The following is an 18,903-nucleotide window of genomic DNA, read 5'->3' on the forward strand; positions in this document are numbered from 1 at the left end:
TCCATCCATTTTCCTCCGCTTATCTGGGTCCGGGTCCTGGTGGCAGCTGGACAGCCCATACGTCCTTTTCCCCGGCCACATCTTCCAGCTCTTTCTGGGGGTTCCCAGGCCAGCCGAGAGATATAATCTCCAGCATGTTCTAGGTCTGCCCCAGGGTCTCTTACCAGTTGGACATGCCCAGAACACCTCCCTAGGAAGGCGTTCAGGAGGCATCCTGACCAGATGCCTGAACCACCTCAACTGGCTCCTTTCAATGCGGAGGAGCAGCGGCTCTACTCCGAGCCTCTCCTGGATGTCTGAGCTCCGCATCCTATCTCTAAGGGTGAGCCCAGCCACCCTAAGAATAAAGTTCATTTCGGGCACTTGTATCCACGATCTAATTCTTTCAGTCACTACCCAAAGCTCATGACCATTGGTGAGGGCGGTAACATAGATTGAGTGGTAAATTGAAAGCTTCAGCCGCAGACTCAGCTCCCTCTTCACCACCACGGTCCAGTACAATGACTGCATTACTGCCGCTGCTGTACCAATCCACTTATTGATCTCATGCTCCAGTTTACCTTCACTCGTGTACAAGATCCCGAGATACTTAAACTCCTCCACTTGGGGAAGCAGCTCACTCCTTAATTGTAGGGGACAATCCACCCTTTTCCAACAGAGAACCATGAGTAAATGAGAGAATTTTCATTTTGGGTTCTTATCAACCAAACTTTTTTTGTCATTTTGCACATTATGGTAATATTATTTAAATAGTAAAATTGATTTAAATTAATGAGTTTGACGAAGAAATACTGACTAAATTTAAAAGACATTTTGGTAAAAAAGACAAACTATGACTAAATAAAAAACTGTGTGAAAATTAACACTGGTGTTGGGTCACCATTGATCTAAATGCTTTAAAGCATATTGGGACGAATAGGAAAGTTTTCTTTTAACATATTTGCCTATAATGCTGCAGTTTTCTTATTTTGCCACAATAAGATCAACTTGTAGATAAAAGTTTTTGATTTTAGGGCACATGTGTCTTTTAATGTTTTATTGCATCTCACTGTGGTTTCAGCATCTTGTGCCATGAATGTCGCATTTAAAAAAAATTGAAACAGTTGTTGCATTGCGCTCTGCTCAGTTTAGCTGGGGGGGGGTTTATGCAAAACTGTGTGAATGCCCCCTTAAAATGGTTTTCTGATATTTAAGTAATGAATGTATTATTGAAAGACTTGTTGTGTTGGTCAGATCTAGTGGGGAAATGTATCGGTGAAGAAGCAAAGTATGAGGGCATCAAGATGCTTTTCAATGCCATTCAGCAGCCCCTCCTCAACAAACAAGTATGTACAGATGTTTAAAGACATACACTTGCCTAAAATACTGCCATTCTGCTATACTACATGCTCTCATTCTCTGCCTAATATACATTCTCTTTTGCAACTCCTGACAGATGACGTATGTATTGCTTGACATTGCTGTTCAGGAGCTTTTTCCAGAGCTCAACAAGGTAGCAATCTACTGTCTCATAGTCATGCAACCATGCAAAACGTTTCCCATGATGTTTATTAAAGGAAAGGTTCACCCAAAAATGTATATTCTGTCATCGTTTACTAACCCTCACATTGTTCCAAACCTATTTGACTTTCTTTGTTCTGTGGAAGACAAATGAAGTTGCAAAGAACCTTCAAGCAGCTTTTTTTATACAATGTCAGAAAGACTCATGCGCTGTATTCCAAGTCTTCTGAAGTCAAATGATAGCTTGAGGTGAAGACTATCAGCGAATAATGACTTAAATTTAAGTATTTTTCTCACACAAAGCTATCGTATGGCTGCTGAAGACTTGGAATGTAGCACACTAGACATATTGACTACTTTTATGGTGCTTTTTTGTAGCTTGACAGAAGTAGTCACTATGAACTGTTGTTTTATGATGAAAAGCTGTGTGAACATTCTTTAAAAATTCACCAAAAATGACATCATAGAGGTTTGGAAGGACATGAGGGTTAGTTAATAATGACAAAATGTTAATTTTTGGGAGATATATCCGTTTAATTGTTTCTTGTTTTGTCTTTTGTAGAATCAGAAGGCTTGTCTTTCCACAAGATGGATGTGAAACTTTATCTATCAGATGCCGAAGAGTCAACAACATATCAACATCAAATATTTTTTATTACACTATTCAAATACAGTTATTTATTCACTCTAATGAGGTGAATCTAACCATTTGTTTTAACCGTGCCTTAACTGTAACAGAATCATGATATTATAACATCAGAAAAACACACAAGACATTTATCAGTATAACATCCTTTATAACAGATTTAAACATTTCCAGCTTCCCCTCAGACAATTAAACAGATACAACAAACAGAGACAAATATATATATATATATATATATATATATATATATATATATATATATATATATATATATATATAAATAAAAACTTTAATAAACATAATTAAGACTTTTTATAACATTTCATATAGTGTCAAAATTCATCCATAACCAAAACATATTTTGAAGACAATTAAGAATTTTTGTGTCAATTTCATGATATTTTATTACCCATATTACCCAGCATAAAAAAATTTATTTTATTTTTTAAATCTAATTCCTATTACTGTAATACATTAATGAAAATAACCCTGTCTGGACACAATGCTTTTCAGTTAAAATCATCATAAATTAAAGGCAGTCTCTTTGCTTTGCAATTAATTTTTTTTTTTTTTTTTAATATGTACTCCGCAATTTAAAAATGCTTTTTTTTTGCATTACAGTGTATTTGGTAGTAAAATGTGCTTAATTGTCATTAAAATAATGTCACACACAAAAAAAAGTCTTCTAAACAGTCTTTCTAAGGCTTCAGGCTTCATTTTTCTTATTTTTTCTTTTGATTTTGGGGTGAATGAGTGGAACAGGTTTTTGCTAAATATTTTAAAATGTCTGTGTATTTTGCTAAAACTCAGGTTTGAGGGGCCTGGGTAGCTCAGCGAGTATTGACGCTGACTACCACCCCTGGAGTCGCGAGTTCGAATCCAGGGCATGCTGAGTGACTCAAGCCAGGTCTCCTAAGCAACCAAATTGACCTGGTTGCTAGGGAGGGTGAAGTCACATGGGGTAACCTCCTCGTGGTCACGATTAGGGGTTCTCGCTCTCAATGGGGTGCGTGGTAAATTGTGCGGGGATCGTGGAAAGTAGCATGAGCCTCCACATGCTTGGATTCTCCGCAGTGTCATGCACAGCGAGCCACGTGATAAAATGCGCGGATTGGCGGTCTCAGAAGCAGAGGCAACTGAGACTTGTCCTCCGCCACCTGGATTGAGGCGAGTAACCGCGCCACCACAAGGACCTACTAGAAAAGTAAAATAAATAAATAACTCAGGTTTGAAAATTATTTAGATATCTATAAATCTATAAAGAGGTTTAGAAAAAATGCAGTCCAGTTAAAAGAAATAAAGTTCATATCTGTCTGTCTTTTATCCTTAAAGGAATATGCCGGATTCAATACAAGTTAAGCTCAATCGACAGTTTTTGTGGCATAATAACCACAAAGATTAATTTCGACTCATCCATCCTTTTCTTTAAAAAAGCAAGTTACAGTGAGATGCTTACAATGGAAGTGAATGTGGCCAATTTTTGGAGGGTTTAAAGGCAGAAATGTGAAGCTTGTAATTTTACACTTACATTAATTCTTCTGTACATTAAAACCTCGTATTATTTGAGCTGTAAAGTTGTTTAAATCGTCATTTTTACAGTCATTTTAGGGTTTGTTGACTACATTGTCATGGCAACGAAGTTGTAAAATTGGATATAACTTTACACAGAAAAGGTTGGTAAGCAATTTTATCACACTTAAATCATGTTAATATGTATATTGTTTATGTCTTGTGGCTATACTTTTGAAACAGTGAGTATTTGAGCATTTACGGATTGGCCCATTCACTTCCATTGTAAGTGCCTCACTGGAACCCAGAATACTGCTTTTTTAAAAGAAAATGAGGGGCAAGTCAAAATGTATTTTTGTGGTAATCAATATTATACTACAAATGCTGTCGATTAAGCTTAACTTGTATTGAACCTGTAATATTTTCCATTAACCATCACCAGTGTTTCACTTAAATTTTAAATGTCTGTCTCTATGAAGATAATTGATCTTTGGGTTAAAAGTTTATATTTTCCCCCTTACTGTATAATTGCACAAAAATGGCTACACATCCACATTTCACAAGTGCTTTAAATATCTCTAATTTCATGACCCATAGTACCCACACCAGCAGGAGGACGGGCAAATATCTTTGCTGTCCAATAGCAGAGTTTAATAATTGAATCCGTCCTTCTACAGCAGGATACTCTCTTTCTCTCCGAGATGTAGCTGGCAACAACTGATATATCCAGGTCACCTATGGAGCATGTAGTATGTAGTAACACTATGTACTTTATTAAATACTAAGTAGAAGGAAGCCACAATTACGGGGCTAAACACCCTATCAGCATGCCAAATGTATGTTGAGCAGATTTATTTGGTCATAGTACACGCATAGCATACTGGTGATTTTAGGAATAGTATTAAATGGTAAATTAAATATTTTTTTTACAGATTTATAACTTTTAACCAATAGGTGGCACTGAATCCAAATTTACGTTATGTCGGGGCAACGTGGCAATAGCTATGTTTTCATCCAAGTTGCGAATTTAATGCAATGCGAAAAATTGGAATAAAGCAAAAATTATTTGCGAATAAATAAGCGTTTCCATCCCATGTGTTTAAGAGAACAAAATCGTAACTTTTGGGAAAATGGGAGTTGAAGCCTCTGTGGCTCTTTTATTGAAATTGGGGTTCAGAGCGCACAGACAAAATGCTCTCATGAACCTCAGGCTTGCAATCAGCACAGATACCTTATGTCTGGGAGCAAAAGCAAGTCTGTAATAGTACTGTAATAGCGGCCAGTCATTCTGATGACAGGCATTTCAGAATGCCCAAAGCAACATTTCAGACGCTATGCGATGATGATGATATTCTCTGAGCGAATTATGTTTTCACATTGCTTGTCGAGTTAAAGTCACATTACTTTTTTCTATATTCCTACAGTATCCTCCTGCGACCCCGTGTCCACATGCGTGGACGTTGTATTTTGGCTTTGCTATACGCAACACATCATTTAAGTAAATATAAACCAACTGAATACTGTTTACAAGACTCTAGACTAATTTAAAGGGTTAACTTCTGCTACACCGAGTCACATGACACAACAGCATGTTCTCGATTTCCAAAGCGCTTCTATGGCTGCAGCGCCAACAAAAGTGCCTCTGGTAAGATATCTCTGAGTTTTTTTAATTGAAATCTGCTTGGTTGTAAAGAGTAGAGTCTCTAGACTCGTTTTATATGCCGCTTTAATTCATTTTTTGCGCGTCAGCGCTCTGATAAACATGATGTCCACATATGTAGAAACTGGTAACGCATTTCCTCAAAAGTAGAAAAAACATGTTAGTTATTTTAAATAACTTTCAACGCTAATACATCTGTAGGTCATTTCACTTCATTTTAATATACATTTTGTTATATGTTATTTTGTTATCGCCGTGAATTTCGAACTATTCTAAGACCAGTGCAGAGAGACAGCACACTGGAGATTAGTAATTTACTAAACAAGGGGCAAGGGAGCATCCAATAGCTTTCTATGCAGCTAAATGCATTCAATCCTAAAATCCGATCAAAAGTTCAGTTTCAGGCTGCAGATGATGTATGGACCACTCAACATGTTTGGCAGACATGGGACAATGGTAATCAGTGCATAGATTCAGAATTTTATAATGCAACATTTTATTTTAACATGGTTGGCAGTGAATACCATGCTGGGCATTACTTTGAATAAGAATAATTTATTCAGCTTTACAGAAAATCAGCTGTAATGTCTGTAACGTCTCAAAAACATGAATAACCAACACTCCTGGAAACAAAATAAACAATTTGACTTTCAATAGCTTGGTGTTATTTAAAATTTCACAACTATTTGCTCTAGAATTATTATTATTATTTTATTTATTTTTGTTTTTGCTTGTTTATTAGGTGTTAATAGTTACAGATCAAAAAGGGAAATGAAAAATGCACACAGCAGACACGCAGGGGTCTCAGGAGGGTATATGCATTTTATAAGAATATACTGTATCGAGGGAGGCCACGTGACGCCATGCGAGGAGCAGACGTGTGAGCGGCAAGCTCTGCACACTTTGCTGGTTTATTTATTATTTTCATGTTATAACCGGTGAGATTCGATACACCAAAGAACATGGCAAAAAAGTCAAAATCCTCAGACTCTGGAGACATTAAAAGACACTTACGTGTTCAAGCTGAGGCCTCTGACAGGACTGCGAGCCTGGTACTCGATTTGGACGGCACGTCAGGAGATGAATCCAGCGCCAACTGTCCAACATCTCGGTGATGCTGACGAAGGTTGTTGCTGACTTGGAGGAACTCGCTGTAATACGTCATATTTTGGAAACAAAATACTCTGAGTTGGTCACAAGAGTGACAGAAGTTGAAAAACGAATCGATTATCTGGAATCTTCGGAACGGGAATTATCCGCTAATCCGCCCGCGGCCAAAACAGACTTGGAACACATTTTGGAAAAACTTGAATATTTTGAAAATATGAGCCGAAGGAATAACTTACAAATTGTTGGAATTCCTGAGCATGAAGAGGGCAGAGATATGGTGAAATTCCTAGACAAGCTCTTCCCGAGTCTGCTCGACATAACAGAGTCCTGGCTCATAGATCTGCTGAGGGAGACAGGCCCCGATCAATTCTGGCCAAATTTCTGAGATCATCCGATAAAGATCTCGTGTTGCAGCATGGAGCAAAGGAAAACTTTCTTGGAAGAATCACAATATTTTCTTGTTCCCGGACTTTGCGAATTCGACGAGAGAAACGCGATCAGTTCAAGGAATGTAAGAAACTCTTACATCAACGGAAGATCGCTTTTGCACTGATGTTTCCGGCCAAACTAAGAATAGACACCAAGGACGGCAGCAAAGTATCTTTATGCCCCAAAAAGGCACTGGCCTTCATACAAACTATAGGTGAGTAAACCATTGGGCGTTTCTTATGTGAGTGGACTGACTCGCTGTTCAGTATCTCGGCTGTCTGGGGAAGCTGGGCGCAATTTTGGTTACATTTTGCGTTGGCTCCGCCTAGCGGCTGGAGTTTATTTTGTGGCATGACACTCCAAGAAACTTTTGCATTGACGGAAGATCGCTTTTACACTGAAGTTCCTGGCCAGATTGAAAATGGACACTATGGATGACCGCAAAATATCTACATGCTCACATAAAGGACGTCTTTTATAAAGTTGTCGGACTGAGTAAGTCATTATGGTTTTTTTTTTTATGCGGCCTCCGAGTGAATTTGACTCGCTCAATACATACTTGATCATCTGAGGAACCGGAATGCCTGTTTTGTTTCTTTATGTGCTGGCTCCGCCTAGCGGCCGGAGTTTGTTTTGTTGAATAATACTCCTTCGAGTCAGCTGTGGATGAATATGATCATTCTTTGTACTTAAGCCTCCTGTTGGCTGGAGTTTGTTTGGAGTATTTTTAAGGGACATTGGAATGATTACATCACCTGCTGCACTCATAACAGCCGGCTCATTGAACAATTGTCTATCTGTCCGAGGAAACTGAACAGCTTTATATCAGCTGGAGTTTGTTTTGTGGAGGAACACACCTTCAAGACAGTTCTGTGAATTAATCTGCTGTTCTTTGTGTTTATTCTGCCTGTTGGCTGGGGTCTGTTTTACAAAGTATTTTCTGTTATGATATTTTGCCTCACAAAACCTGTGCAGAATCACCGGACTTGAGTAATCCGACGGCAAAGTTGTCGCGGGGGTTCTCGCATGCGTACATGGACCTTTTGAGTTTAGAGTGATTGACGCCGGTTGGCGCTGTCGTGCGCGGGGTTAATGCGCATGTTTTTCTTTTTTCTGTTTGTTTTGTTCGGAGGGAAGTTCAGGGTTTGTTGCATTAATGGGAAATGTGGTCTGTATAATCTTGCTTTTGACACACAATAAAAAAAAAATTTATTATATCAATATGTCAAATGTTAATGTGAATGGGTTATCTCTCTCCACATGGAATGTGAATGGGTTGGGGCACCCCATAAAAAGAAGGAAGGTTATTTATTTTCTTAAGCGTAAGAAATGTGATAGTATTTCTTCAAGAAACGCATCTTTCCCCGCAGGAAGCAGAAAAATTTGGGAAGATAAGGGGTGGACATATTTTCTTTAGTGCTGGCTCAAGTAAGAGCAGGGGGTCATTATATTGATAAATAAACATCTACAATTCAATTTCTCAAACAGATTAAAGATAAAATAGGAAGTCATTATTGTTTTGGCAGACATTCAGGGGCAAAGGTTGATTTTGGCTAATATTTACGCACCTAACGCTGATGATCGGGGCTTTTTTATAGATCTTGAAGGGACGTTGCAAACCGCTGGCACCCCTCATGATACAATATTGGGAGGAGATTTTAATCTTTTGATGGACTCAGTCCTTGATCACAGTGAAGCAAAAGTGTGTAAGCCCCCTAAGCAACAGTGACACTTCACAGGATGTGTAAAAATCTTGGTCTTGCAGATATCTGCAACCCATCTGGGTGGGATTATAAATTTTTTTCATCAGTTTATAAGATTTATTCTAGAATAGATTTTTTTATTTTTTATATCTAAATCCCTCATTCCATCTGTTGTAGACTGCTCAATTGGAAATATCTTGGTCTCAGATCATGGCCTGGTGAGTTTAGAGATGTTGCCACATGCAGAGAAAAAGATAGTTGCCGCTTTAATGTATCCCTTTTGCAAAATCCTGATTTCAAACAAATGTTAAAGACTGAAATCAATGTTTATATGGAGACCAACTGGTCCTCAGTATCCTCTGTGGGCATGGCTTGGGAGGCACTTAAGGTAGTTCTTAGGGGTCAGATCATACTGTATGCCTCATTCATCAAAAAATCCAAAGCACAAGAACTCGTAGAGTTCGAAGGGAATATTAAAAGTGCAGAGGCAGAGCTGAAGCGCCGAATGTCATCTGATGGCCTCAGAGAATTGACCTGACTGAAATATAGATATAATACTATTTTGTCACAGAAAGTGGAGTTTTGGTTGTTCAGGGCAAGACACTCATACTTTGAGTTGGGGGAAAAGCAGGGAAGCTTCTAGATATATATATATATATATATATATAACAGAGAGAGTCTTTTTCTACCATTCCCTCAGTGAAATCTGCTGGTGGTGAAATTTTTACCTCAGCCATTGATATTAATAATGCTTTTAAAGAGTTCTATCTTGATATCTATCGTTCCACATCTTCGTCTACTGTTGAATATATTTGAAAATTTGTGGAACCATTAGAACTCCCTAAATTGACGACTGAGCAAAACAATTCTCTTGAATTTGAGATAACCTTTGAGGAGCTTAACGAGGTAATTAAGGCCTTGCCTTTAGGCAAAGCTCTGGGGCCAGATGGTTTTGCCACTGAATTTTTTAGATCTTATGCTGCAGAACTGGCTCCACTTTTGCTAGAAGTTTATACGGAATCATTAAAGAATGGAAATCTTCCGCCAACCATGACGCAAGCCCAGATCAGTCTGATTCTTAAAAAGGACAAAGATCCAAGTGAGTGTAAGAGTTACCGTCCAATTTCCCTGATCCAGCTAGATGTAAAAATATTGTCAAAAATTCTGGCTAATCGATTAAGTAAAGTTATGACATCTCTTATACATATAGATCAGGTGGGGTTTATTAGGGGCCGCAGCTCTTCTGACAACATTAGGCGTTTCATCAATATCATGTGGTCAGTGGTGAATGATCAGGCTCCGGTCGCTGCCATCTCACTTGACGCTGAAAAGGCGTTTGATATGGTAGAATGGGATTATCTTTTTAAGATTTTGGAAATATATGGGTTTGGGAGTACATTTAATGGTTGGATTAAGTTACTTTATAGACACCCTGTAGCGGTGGTACAAACAAATGGATTAATTTCAGATTATTTTACTTTGAATAGGGGCACTCGGCAGGGTTGCCCTCTTTCCCCATTATTGTTCTGTCTTACCCTGGAACCATTAGCAGCTGCGATAAGAAAGGAGGAGGATTTTCCAGGGGTGGTGGCGGGAGGTGTGTCGCATAAGCTTTTGCTTTACGCAGATGATATTTTGTTATTCATCTCTGACCCTACTAGATCTATGCCTTGCCTCCACAGAATTATTAATTCCTTTTCTAAGTTTTCAGGATACAAAGTATATTGGTCCAAATCCGAAGCTTTGGTTTTGACAGCATAATGCCCAGCGACGGCTTTCCAGCCGGGTGCTTTCCAGTGGCCCAAAGAGGGCATTAAGTATTTGGGCATTTTATTCCCAGAAAAATTGTGTGATTTAGTTAGAGTTAATTTTGACCCCTTAATAAAACAGTTTTGGAGCGATGTGGGCAGGTGGGCTTCATTGCATTTATCTATGATCGGGAAAGTTAATGTTATTAAATTAATTGTATTCCAAAATTAAATTACTAGCTGCAGTCTCTCCCTATAGATGTCCCCCTCTCTTATTTCAAGCAATTTGATAGCATAGTGAAGTCCTTCATTTGGAATGGTAAGCGTCCCAAATTACATTTCAATAAGTTACATAGGCCGATTGACTAGGCCTACCCAGGATTTTATTTTATTATTATGCATTTGGTCTCAGACATTTGGCTCATTGGTCGCTTCCACCTGAGAGATCCCCTCCCTGGTTCTGTATAGAACAGGAAGTTCTTGCCCCTATTTCACCATTGCAGAGCCTTTCTATCAAATTAATCAGAGAAGTTAAGTTACATCCCGTTATCTCGCAGTTGAACACGGTATGGACAAAAGTGTCCAGAGTGTTTAATTCAGACATTTATTTAAATGTTGCCTCGAGCATATGGCTGAACCCCAAATTATGCATCAACAAGTCCCTTTTTTGTTGGTCAGAATGGATTGGGAGTGGGGTTACTACACTCGGTGACCTATATGAGAGTGGAGTGCTGAGATCCTTTCAAAATTTGGTTAAACTTTTTGGGATTCCCAGATCTCAGTTCTATAAGTACTATAAGTACAGTTGTGTCACCTGCTTTGTACTGTTTTTGGGAGTGGTTTACACCCCCCTAAAGCAGCAGATACTCTGGGAGTGGTGATTACTGCTTTCGGAAAAGGTCATGAGGCATCGGTGTATTACTCCCTGTTAATTCAGAGTCTGGGGGATGGAACTTCAGCTTCTCTTAAGAGATTATGGGAGAAAGATCTAAACTTGGTATTGGAGGAGGGAGTGTGGGCTAGGATTTTAAAAAATGTAAAATCTGCATCTAGAGATGCAAGGGTTCACTTATGCAATTCAAGATTTTACATAGAGTCTGTTGGACCCCCTCTAGATTGCACAGGCTTGGTCTTAAAGACACACCCACCTGCTGGCGATGTCAGTCAGAAGATGGAGACACAACCCATGTCTTTTGGGGATGTGTTAAGATTCAAAAGTTCTGGTTGAGGATTCAGAGTTTTATGTGTGAGGTTTTGGCCTCTCAGATTTTATTCTGCCCCAGACTCTGTATCTTAGGAGATGGGGCAGTCATTAATTTAGAGAATAAACCCGTGAAAAACTGGGTCCTAACTAGTATTATGATTGCCAGACAGATTATTCTAAGGAGTTGGAAGTCAGCTGGAGTGCCCCCATTTCTGGAGTGGTGTTCAGAGGTCGCCAGAGTGGCAGCTCTTGAGGAGGGGATATCCAGAAGACTGGGGAGTCTAGACCTGTTTGGGGAGAAATGGGGCAAATATCTGTCTTTTTTGGAGGGCTCTCGGGGAGGGACAGTGGAGAGAGGTGTAGGGGATATGTGTGATTAGTTTATTATTTATTTATTTTTATTTTTTTTATATACTTTTTTTTTTTGTTTGTTGTGTGTCTGTAATTATGTGACCACCGAGGTGTTGATGGGGGTCGGGTGAGGGATTGGGGGGGGGGGGGATAGTTAGGGTAAAATATTGATTCTGTGTTATATTGATATGTTTTGGTGTTCCTTTTTAATAGATGAATCAATAAAATGTTAATCACAAAAAAGAATTTACTGTATCTCCATAGTAGTTTATGCATGCATTCTTACAAAAAAAAAAAAAAAAAAAAAGATTTATCTACCTTATGCGTTTACATTTTTATGTGCATTTTGGAAACTTATTTTGCATCTTTGTGTTCCCATTCAGCATTTTTATGTGATGTACATAAAAATATGTGGATGGAAACCCAGCTAATGATATTTACGAAATTTCCGGACAATATGCAAAAGCATTGCTGAGAAAGGACTCCTTACTTTTTGGTGTTTTCACTAGAAAATTTATAAAGGTTTTTCTGGAGAATGGTGTCGAACACCAAAAATACGAAAAGTGTCTTTTGTGAGGTTTGGTCCAAAGATTATCTTTTCCAATTTTGGTGAAGATTGAATAAACTTTGTAGGAGGAGTAGCTTGAAAATTGTTGATTTTAAATTTCCAAATAATTGGAAAATTAGTAATCACTGGTTACGCCCAGGACATGGTTACAATGATACCCAACAAGCTTCATGTCTATGGCACCCTCGCTGTCAAATTCATTGACGTATTACACATGAACTGTTTGGTCTATTGAAAAGCTTTTAATAACTTTTGACTGCCATAGTCTCAAGTTCATCTGACCCAAATTTAGCAAAGATTGGACAAAAGATGTAGGACGAGTTTGAACAAAACACATCGAATTGGTTAACTGAAGTCAGCACACTTGTGGTACTTGGTCCCTAAATATTGAGTTTAATGTGCTAATGACTTACCGCTGTCATGTCTGAGTTTCTGCTCTTTGATTATGGAGTACCTGTCTCCTCCGTCCACCAGGTACGAGGGCCAAAAGTTACATATTGTAGCTTTAGTAAAACATATCCAAAGGAATTTTGATGTATTTTATATATTTAGGATTTTATGAGTTGTATCTCCCAGGATACGTTGCCCTGTTAAGGTACAAATAAGTCAAAGTCATCAATATTTCTGTTTTATTTGATGCAAAAAATTATGAGTTTCTGATTCCCCTCTTATTTTAAAACATATCATACAGCTGTGTGAGTGTGTGTGAGAGAGAGAAAGAGAGTGTGTGTGTGTGTGTGTGTGTGTGTGTGTGTGTGTGTGTGTGTGTGTGTGTGTGTGTAACTAGTGCTGGGCAGATTACTTGTGAATTGTAATCAGATACTGATTACAAATTCCATGTCAAAAAATGCAATCAGTAACGAAATCTTGTAGCTACATTTTTTGTGGGGTAATCTAATCTGATTACTTTTGGATTACTTCCAACCTAATTCTATTTTATTTGATGTCACATGAATTTGAGTAGGATAACCTTGTATCATTTTAACATAAAAGTACAATAAAGAAAAAATATATTCCATTCTTTATTACAAACAAAAAAAAGAATCTCACAAATAGAGCTCCTTATGACATTTTTAAAAAGTGCATTAAACATTACATGAATGAACATACAATAAACATTAAATCTAATAGCAATGACAGTGCATGGCCAACATTTATAATTCAAAACACTGAGAAGTTCATTTTAAGTGCATAAAACAACAGAAACATTACAAACATTAATGGCCATAACATCGGTGTTTAAATATTAATATATAATTAATTATCACAAAGTCAGCATGTCCTGCACCATGGGCAGCCATGTTGGATTTAGGTCAGGCTCAATTAACGATCACAGAAAATTTGAACCAAGTCATGTGACCCACATACTCAAAACAGACCCAACTATGATAAATGATAACAAGATTGGTTGAGAAACTCATACCCCCTATAAGAAAATAATGAGTATCTTGTGGTGCATGCTGCTTGTTTTGGGTTAAAACATCTCTTTTTGTGTACTAAGAAAGTAAGTAGTTTGAATTTGAAACGACATACTGTAAGAGTGAGTAAATGATGACAGGACTTTTTTTTTTAGGTGAACTGTTCCTTTAATCCTCCTATGGTCTTCGGTCATTTTTCACCGGAATCACTTTTGCTGATTTAATAAAAAATGGTTTCCTTTATCTGAGCAGTACAGAACTTGGTGACTTTTCCTCCACTTGCCATCTAAACATAAAAAAAAAAAAAATGTGGGCAGTCTAAGAGGTTGTAAAAAGCGACACCTTTTGTGGTTGTGGCCAAAATTTACCGACCACTGGGAATGGGAAAGACCATAACACTTTTTTTATTTTTTTTTTTATCTGTCAAATAAAATCAATAAATCAGCCATAATGCAGAAAAAACACACACAGAAATTAAAGGTTGAGACCATAAAACATCCAGAGTGCAAAACATAAACAAACTGAAAAACACACAACAATAAATGCTAAAGACACACTGAGAAATGAGGGGGTGAGACAATAACACACTCACAATGCAGAACACGCATACAGAAATAAATGAGTGCGACTAAGGGTACGTTTACACGACAACGATGTACTAAAAACGGAAAAGTTTTTCCTTTGCGTTTTTGAAAAGTTTCGTGTACAAGACGACAACGTTGTCAAAACGATCCCCGTTCACACAGATCCGCGAAAACGACTAAAAAGGCTGTATTATGCATGCCAGGCCAGTAGTTGGCGATGTCACTTTGTAAAGAAACACTTAGCGCCTGCGCACATAAGCATTCTTCCACAGAGCGGTGAATACAAACAATGAAGATGGCGATCGCTGGTAGTAGTAGTGATGCAGTAAATCTACACTTTGCTGGAGAAGCGTCAATAAACACAGTCCTGTAGTCTGCCATTGTAGTTTTGAATGTCTCGCGCACATGCCTATAGACTTAACTCTCAACATTATTCAATAAACTCTGCTCATTTTTACCATCACTTTGTCTTCTGCTTTCTTCTGTATTCCCCCTGCTGATTCTTGGGCTGGTAGGAGAGTAAGTTAACAACAAGCTGTTGATGTTGACTGGTTTTGGATATCAGACAGAACTCTGATATATGGATATCTTCTGATGGAGAGAGAGGTCTTGTGTACACTGGATCTAACATGCATTTTCACTGTCTCATGTTTTCATATTCTAAGCATATCATTGAATACTGTACATGGCATCACATCTCTGTCTATAGGCTATATACATAAACGGTGGGTGAATGAATTGCAGGGTAAAGGTACATCAAGTAAAATTAAGTAAATAAGTAAATAACTTTTAAAATACAAATACATTTTTCCCATCTGAATCCATACACTAATTTCAAGATTTTCAAATTGCAGGTTCTGCCTACTGTACAATGTTCACACGCCATACAAAACACTCCAAATGAATAAATTGTTGATTATTGTTATTTGCACAGACACCAGTATTCATATTGATAATTATACATCTCAAATCGATGCCTATCAATCCATCATTCTTTATATAACACGTAATACGCGTGCGCATGACGTCATCGTTTTCAAAAACTTGCACATTGGCGTTTTCAGGCCCCAAAACGCCGTTGTTGTGTAAACGAACAGCCAAAACGCATAAAAAGTTTTCCGTTTTTAGTTGAAAACTTTGTCGTGTAAACGGCCCCTAAAAGAGCCAGGTGGCAGAACACACAACATAACACACACACACACAGAACAAAGATAAAAAAAACAAATTCTGAGGGACCCCAATGTACGAAACTATCTATACCTTTTCCACTGTGGGAAAGTTTACGCTTAGATCCAGGTGCCACACATTCCAGACAAAACACTGCATCTTTATGTTATGGAAACAAAGAATAATTTTTCCCATAGCTCTAAGTTATAAATGTGGCCTCGTCGAGCCTTGCTCACAGTTCATTCTGTAGCAGCACCATGGCGAAACACTTTACTGTTCAGGAGATCCTGCAGCCATCTACTGACTATTATTTTCAAGTCATGTTATTTATATTTTGACACCAGATGACAGCAATCTGCTTCCAATGTATGTCACATTCTCATATTTTTTTCATGTTTCAACTTATAGAAGTGTAGGTTTTTACCATAGGCGCAGGAATTACATTTTTGCAAAAGGTGCTGCAGTTTAGGTGGACGATATACTGTACACATCATGCATGTGCAAGGAGGGCATCACAGAACCACGTGTCTCCCTGGGGATCATATGTATATCACCCTATGCACACACACACAAAACGCAGTGCAACGTTTTCACCAGCAATTAAGTCATTCCGTAAGCCAGCTAATGCATTAGTTACATTCTACCGCATTCAAAACTGTTGTTGTGTCAGTGTGAAGTGAGAAATAACCATAAAACCCAATATAATTGTTCAGACAAAATATTTATTAAAATGAACCCGTGTGCTAAAATATTAAGCTATTAAGAAATGTCCTACCTGTTACTTGAAGACCCCAAATGTGGCCTTGCGCTCAGGGGTGTTGCTTATAAATGTCTTCATGGGATTTTCAATATCCAAATTGTCAATGATTGCGACAAAACACGAGAACACTAAAGCTCTAACAGGTTCTGTTCTGTTTTTGTTTTGTTTTTTGTAAATTATTATAATTTCAAAGGATGAGTTTACACATTAGTAAAGCGCAATGTTTTTCTGGAGAGAAAATATTTAAGATTAATGATTAATTTGTTTTTATTCATATAAACTGTAATATTACACTACAATATCTATTATTAAACAACAGCATTGATACCATAACACAGTTTAATTGTAATATATTGTCAAAATAATGTTTAATTGTTAATCTCTTTGTTTTTTTTTTGTTTTTTGTTTTGCTTTTGTGCAAATAAAAGGAAAAAATGGAGAATAAAAAGTTCCCTAGTATTCCTCACAAGGGCTCTCTTCAGTTTGGCAGAGCCCTGCCCACAAGTATGACAAATCTCTCAGAAACAGGATGCGATCTTTATTAACATAAATGATAGATATATTGAAAGCGCAAATTTTATTATATATACTGCATAAATGCAATGAAATATATGAAATCTTGATAATGATTTCCAGTCTTGCTCACTAAGGGGGTGCTTCAGCACCCTCAGCACCCCTCTTCCAGTGCCTTTGGTTTTTACTAGGGATGTGCCCGAAAACCAAATACCTTATTCGGAAAGGCACAAATAATGACTTCAAAATGAATAACGGATTTATCCGAATAATATAATTTCTTTTTTGTATGACTGTTTATCCAAGAGGCACAAGGATAAAGTGACATTTTAAATAAACATATACAAAATTACAAAGAATTTATGAATCTGTGCAGCCAGTATTTCTAAAGTGTAAACCTTATGAATGAAAATGTGCACGTTGTGGTTTCAGATCAGATGGGTGCGGTCTTGATTAATTGTGTGCATCTGGAGCCTGTCAAGTGCAACATTAAAATACAACATCATATACACTTTCCACTTCTTGAAATGTCTATGTTAATGTATCACATGATTCCCACATGATTCCCATGTATTCATTTATATCCTAAACCAAAGCGTAATGTTAAATTCCTGACCTGAAGTGATGATTTCACGTCGGAGCCCATCTATCCGTCTTTTAAAGTTGTCCACATCAGCGATTAAGGAAATTATCTGGATAAGAATTTATTCCGAAACAAAAAGTTAAAATGCTCCATAAAGGTTTAAATGCTCGGTTTTTCCTTCGTTAAAGGGAAAGACCACCCCAGCGGCTCCCCACCTCGGTCCTTCTACCTACGGGTTTGAGGCCACGTCGGTTAGCACTGGGGCGATTTGGGGACCCCAATGGGAGCCACTCTGCGGGGTAACTCCCCACGGACCTCCCATTCCCCGGTACGCTTGTTTGCCCTGCTGGGATGAGACCGCCGGCTTGTCTCAGGGCAAGTTTGCGATGTCGTTTTGGCGCTCGCGAAGTGGATGAACTCTCTATTGCAGCATCGCAGAGCGGGCTGTCCAGTCTGACACTAAGGACTCGACTGAGCTCCCACCTTTGGGTGCGGTCACCCAGTCGCAGCCTGACGCACAGCTGGCAGCCATGCTTGCCCGGGCGGCTGCGTGTGTCGAGCTGGATTGGAACCCTCCACCCCCCCCGAACCCTCGCAGCCTGACGATTGGTTCCTGGGCCCAGAGCGCTGATTACTGCCCGGACCCGGTCTCTGAGCTCCTCCGCTCTCGCTACCCTCAATGGTGGAGCTGCCAGGGAGTACTCGGCAATTCCCCAGGTGGATAAGGCAGTTGCAGTGCACCTGTGCCTTCAAAAAGCCCAGGAGCCAGGTGCACTGTCCAGGAGCGCCACCTATGGCTCAACTTGGTTGAGATGTGGGAAGCTGACAAGGTACGGTTCCTTGACACCCCCGTCTCCCAGGTCAGCCTATTCGGCGACACCGTCGAGGACTTTGCCCAGCAGTCCTCGGCAGTGAAACAGCAGACGGAGTCTATTCAGCACATCCTGCATTGGCGCGGTTCAAGACCTCGCACCTCGTCTGCTCGTCGCCAAGGGCGTCCTCCTGATGCAACAACACCGGCTCTGCCGCAGCCTGCCCCCGCAGCCCGGCCACCTGCAGGAAGCAGACGCCACCCGACCCAGGCACGTGGAGACCTGCTGCAGTACAAGGTCCTCCCCTTCGGCAGGGACCTGGTGCTCTCGCACCTCAGCTGGCTGGGGCTTTGGGTCAACTGGGAAAAGAGCTAGTTCTCCCGGGTTCAGATCATCTCTTTTTTTTTTTTGTTATTAACAATTTTTATTGATTCCATTCAACAAATTAAATAAACATCACAGAAAATACGGACTCAAATTATGTACAATTAAACCCTTCCCCCTCAAACACCCCCACCCGACACAAACACACCCCAGTGGTCATAAATATTTGCGAAAAAAAACACAAAATACGCGTGTACAATAAATAAATAAATAAATAAATATATAAAAAGCATATTTCCAAAAAACATTCAAAT

At 38.9% G+C, this 18,903-nt stretch overlaps 2 protein-coding genes across 4 annotated transcripts in view; one reads left to right on the plus strand and one right to left on the minus strand.

Annotated features, from left to right (window-relative positions):
• The window catches only part of LOC127409883 (sorting nexin-14), a 134,708-nt gene extending 132,303 nt beyond the window's left edge, over positions 1 to 2,405 (plus strand). For all 3 annotated transcript variants that reach the window (XM_051644823.1, XM_051644824.1, XM_051644825.1), the window contains 3 exons: positions 1,234 to 1,325; positions 1,436 to 1,492; positions 2,063 to 2,405. In XM_051644823.1, the coding sequence (XP_051500783.1) occupies positions 1,234 to 1,325; positions 1,436 to 1,492; positions 2,063 to 2,098 (185 nt within the window). In that variant the 3' untranslated portion in view covers positions 2,099 to 2,405. The remainder of the gene's footprint in view (positions 1 to 1,233; positions 1,326 to 1,435; positions 1,493 to 2,062) is intronic.
• The window catches only part of LOC127409881 (unconventional myosin-VI-like), a 490,797-nt gene that overhangs the window by 240,432 nt on the left and 231,462 nt on the right, over positions 1 to 18,903 (minus strand). The window lies entirely within an intron of this gene.

The sequence above is a fragment of the Myxocyprinus asiaticus genome, chromosome 19 (assembly GCF_019703515.2).
Source record: "Myxocyprinus asiaticus isolate MX2 ecotype Aquarium Trade chromosome 19, UBuf_Myxa_2, whole genome shotgun sequence".
In the NCBI taxonomy this organism is placed as follows: Eukaryota; Metazoa; Chordata; class Actinopteri; order Cypriniformes; family Catostomidae; genus Myxocyprinus; species Myxocyprinus asiaticus.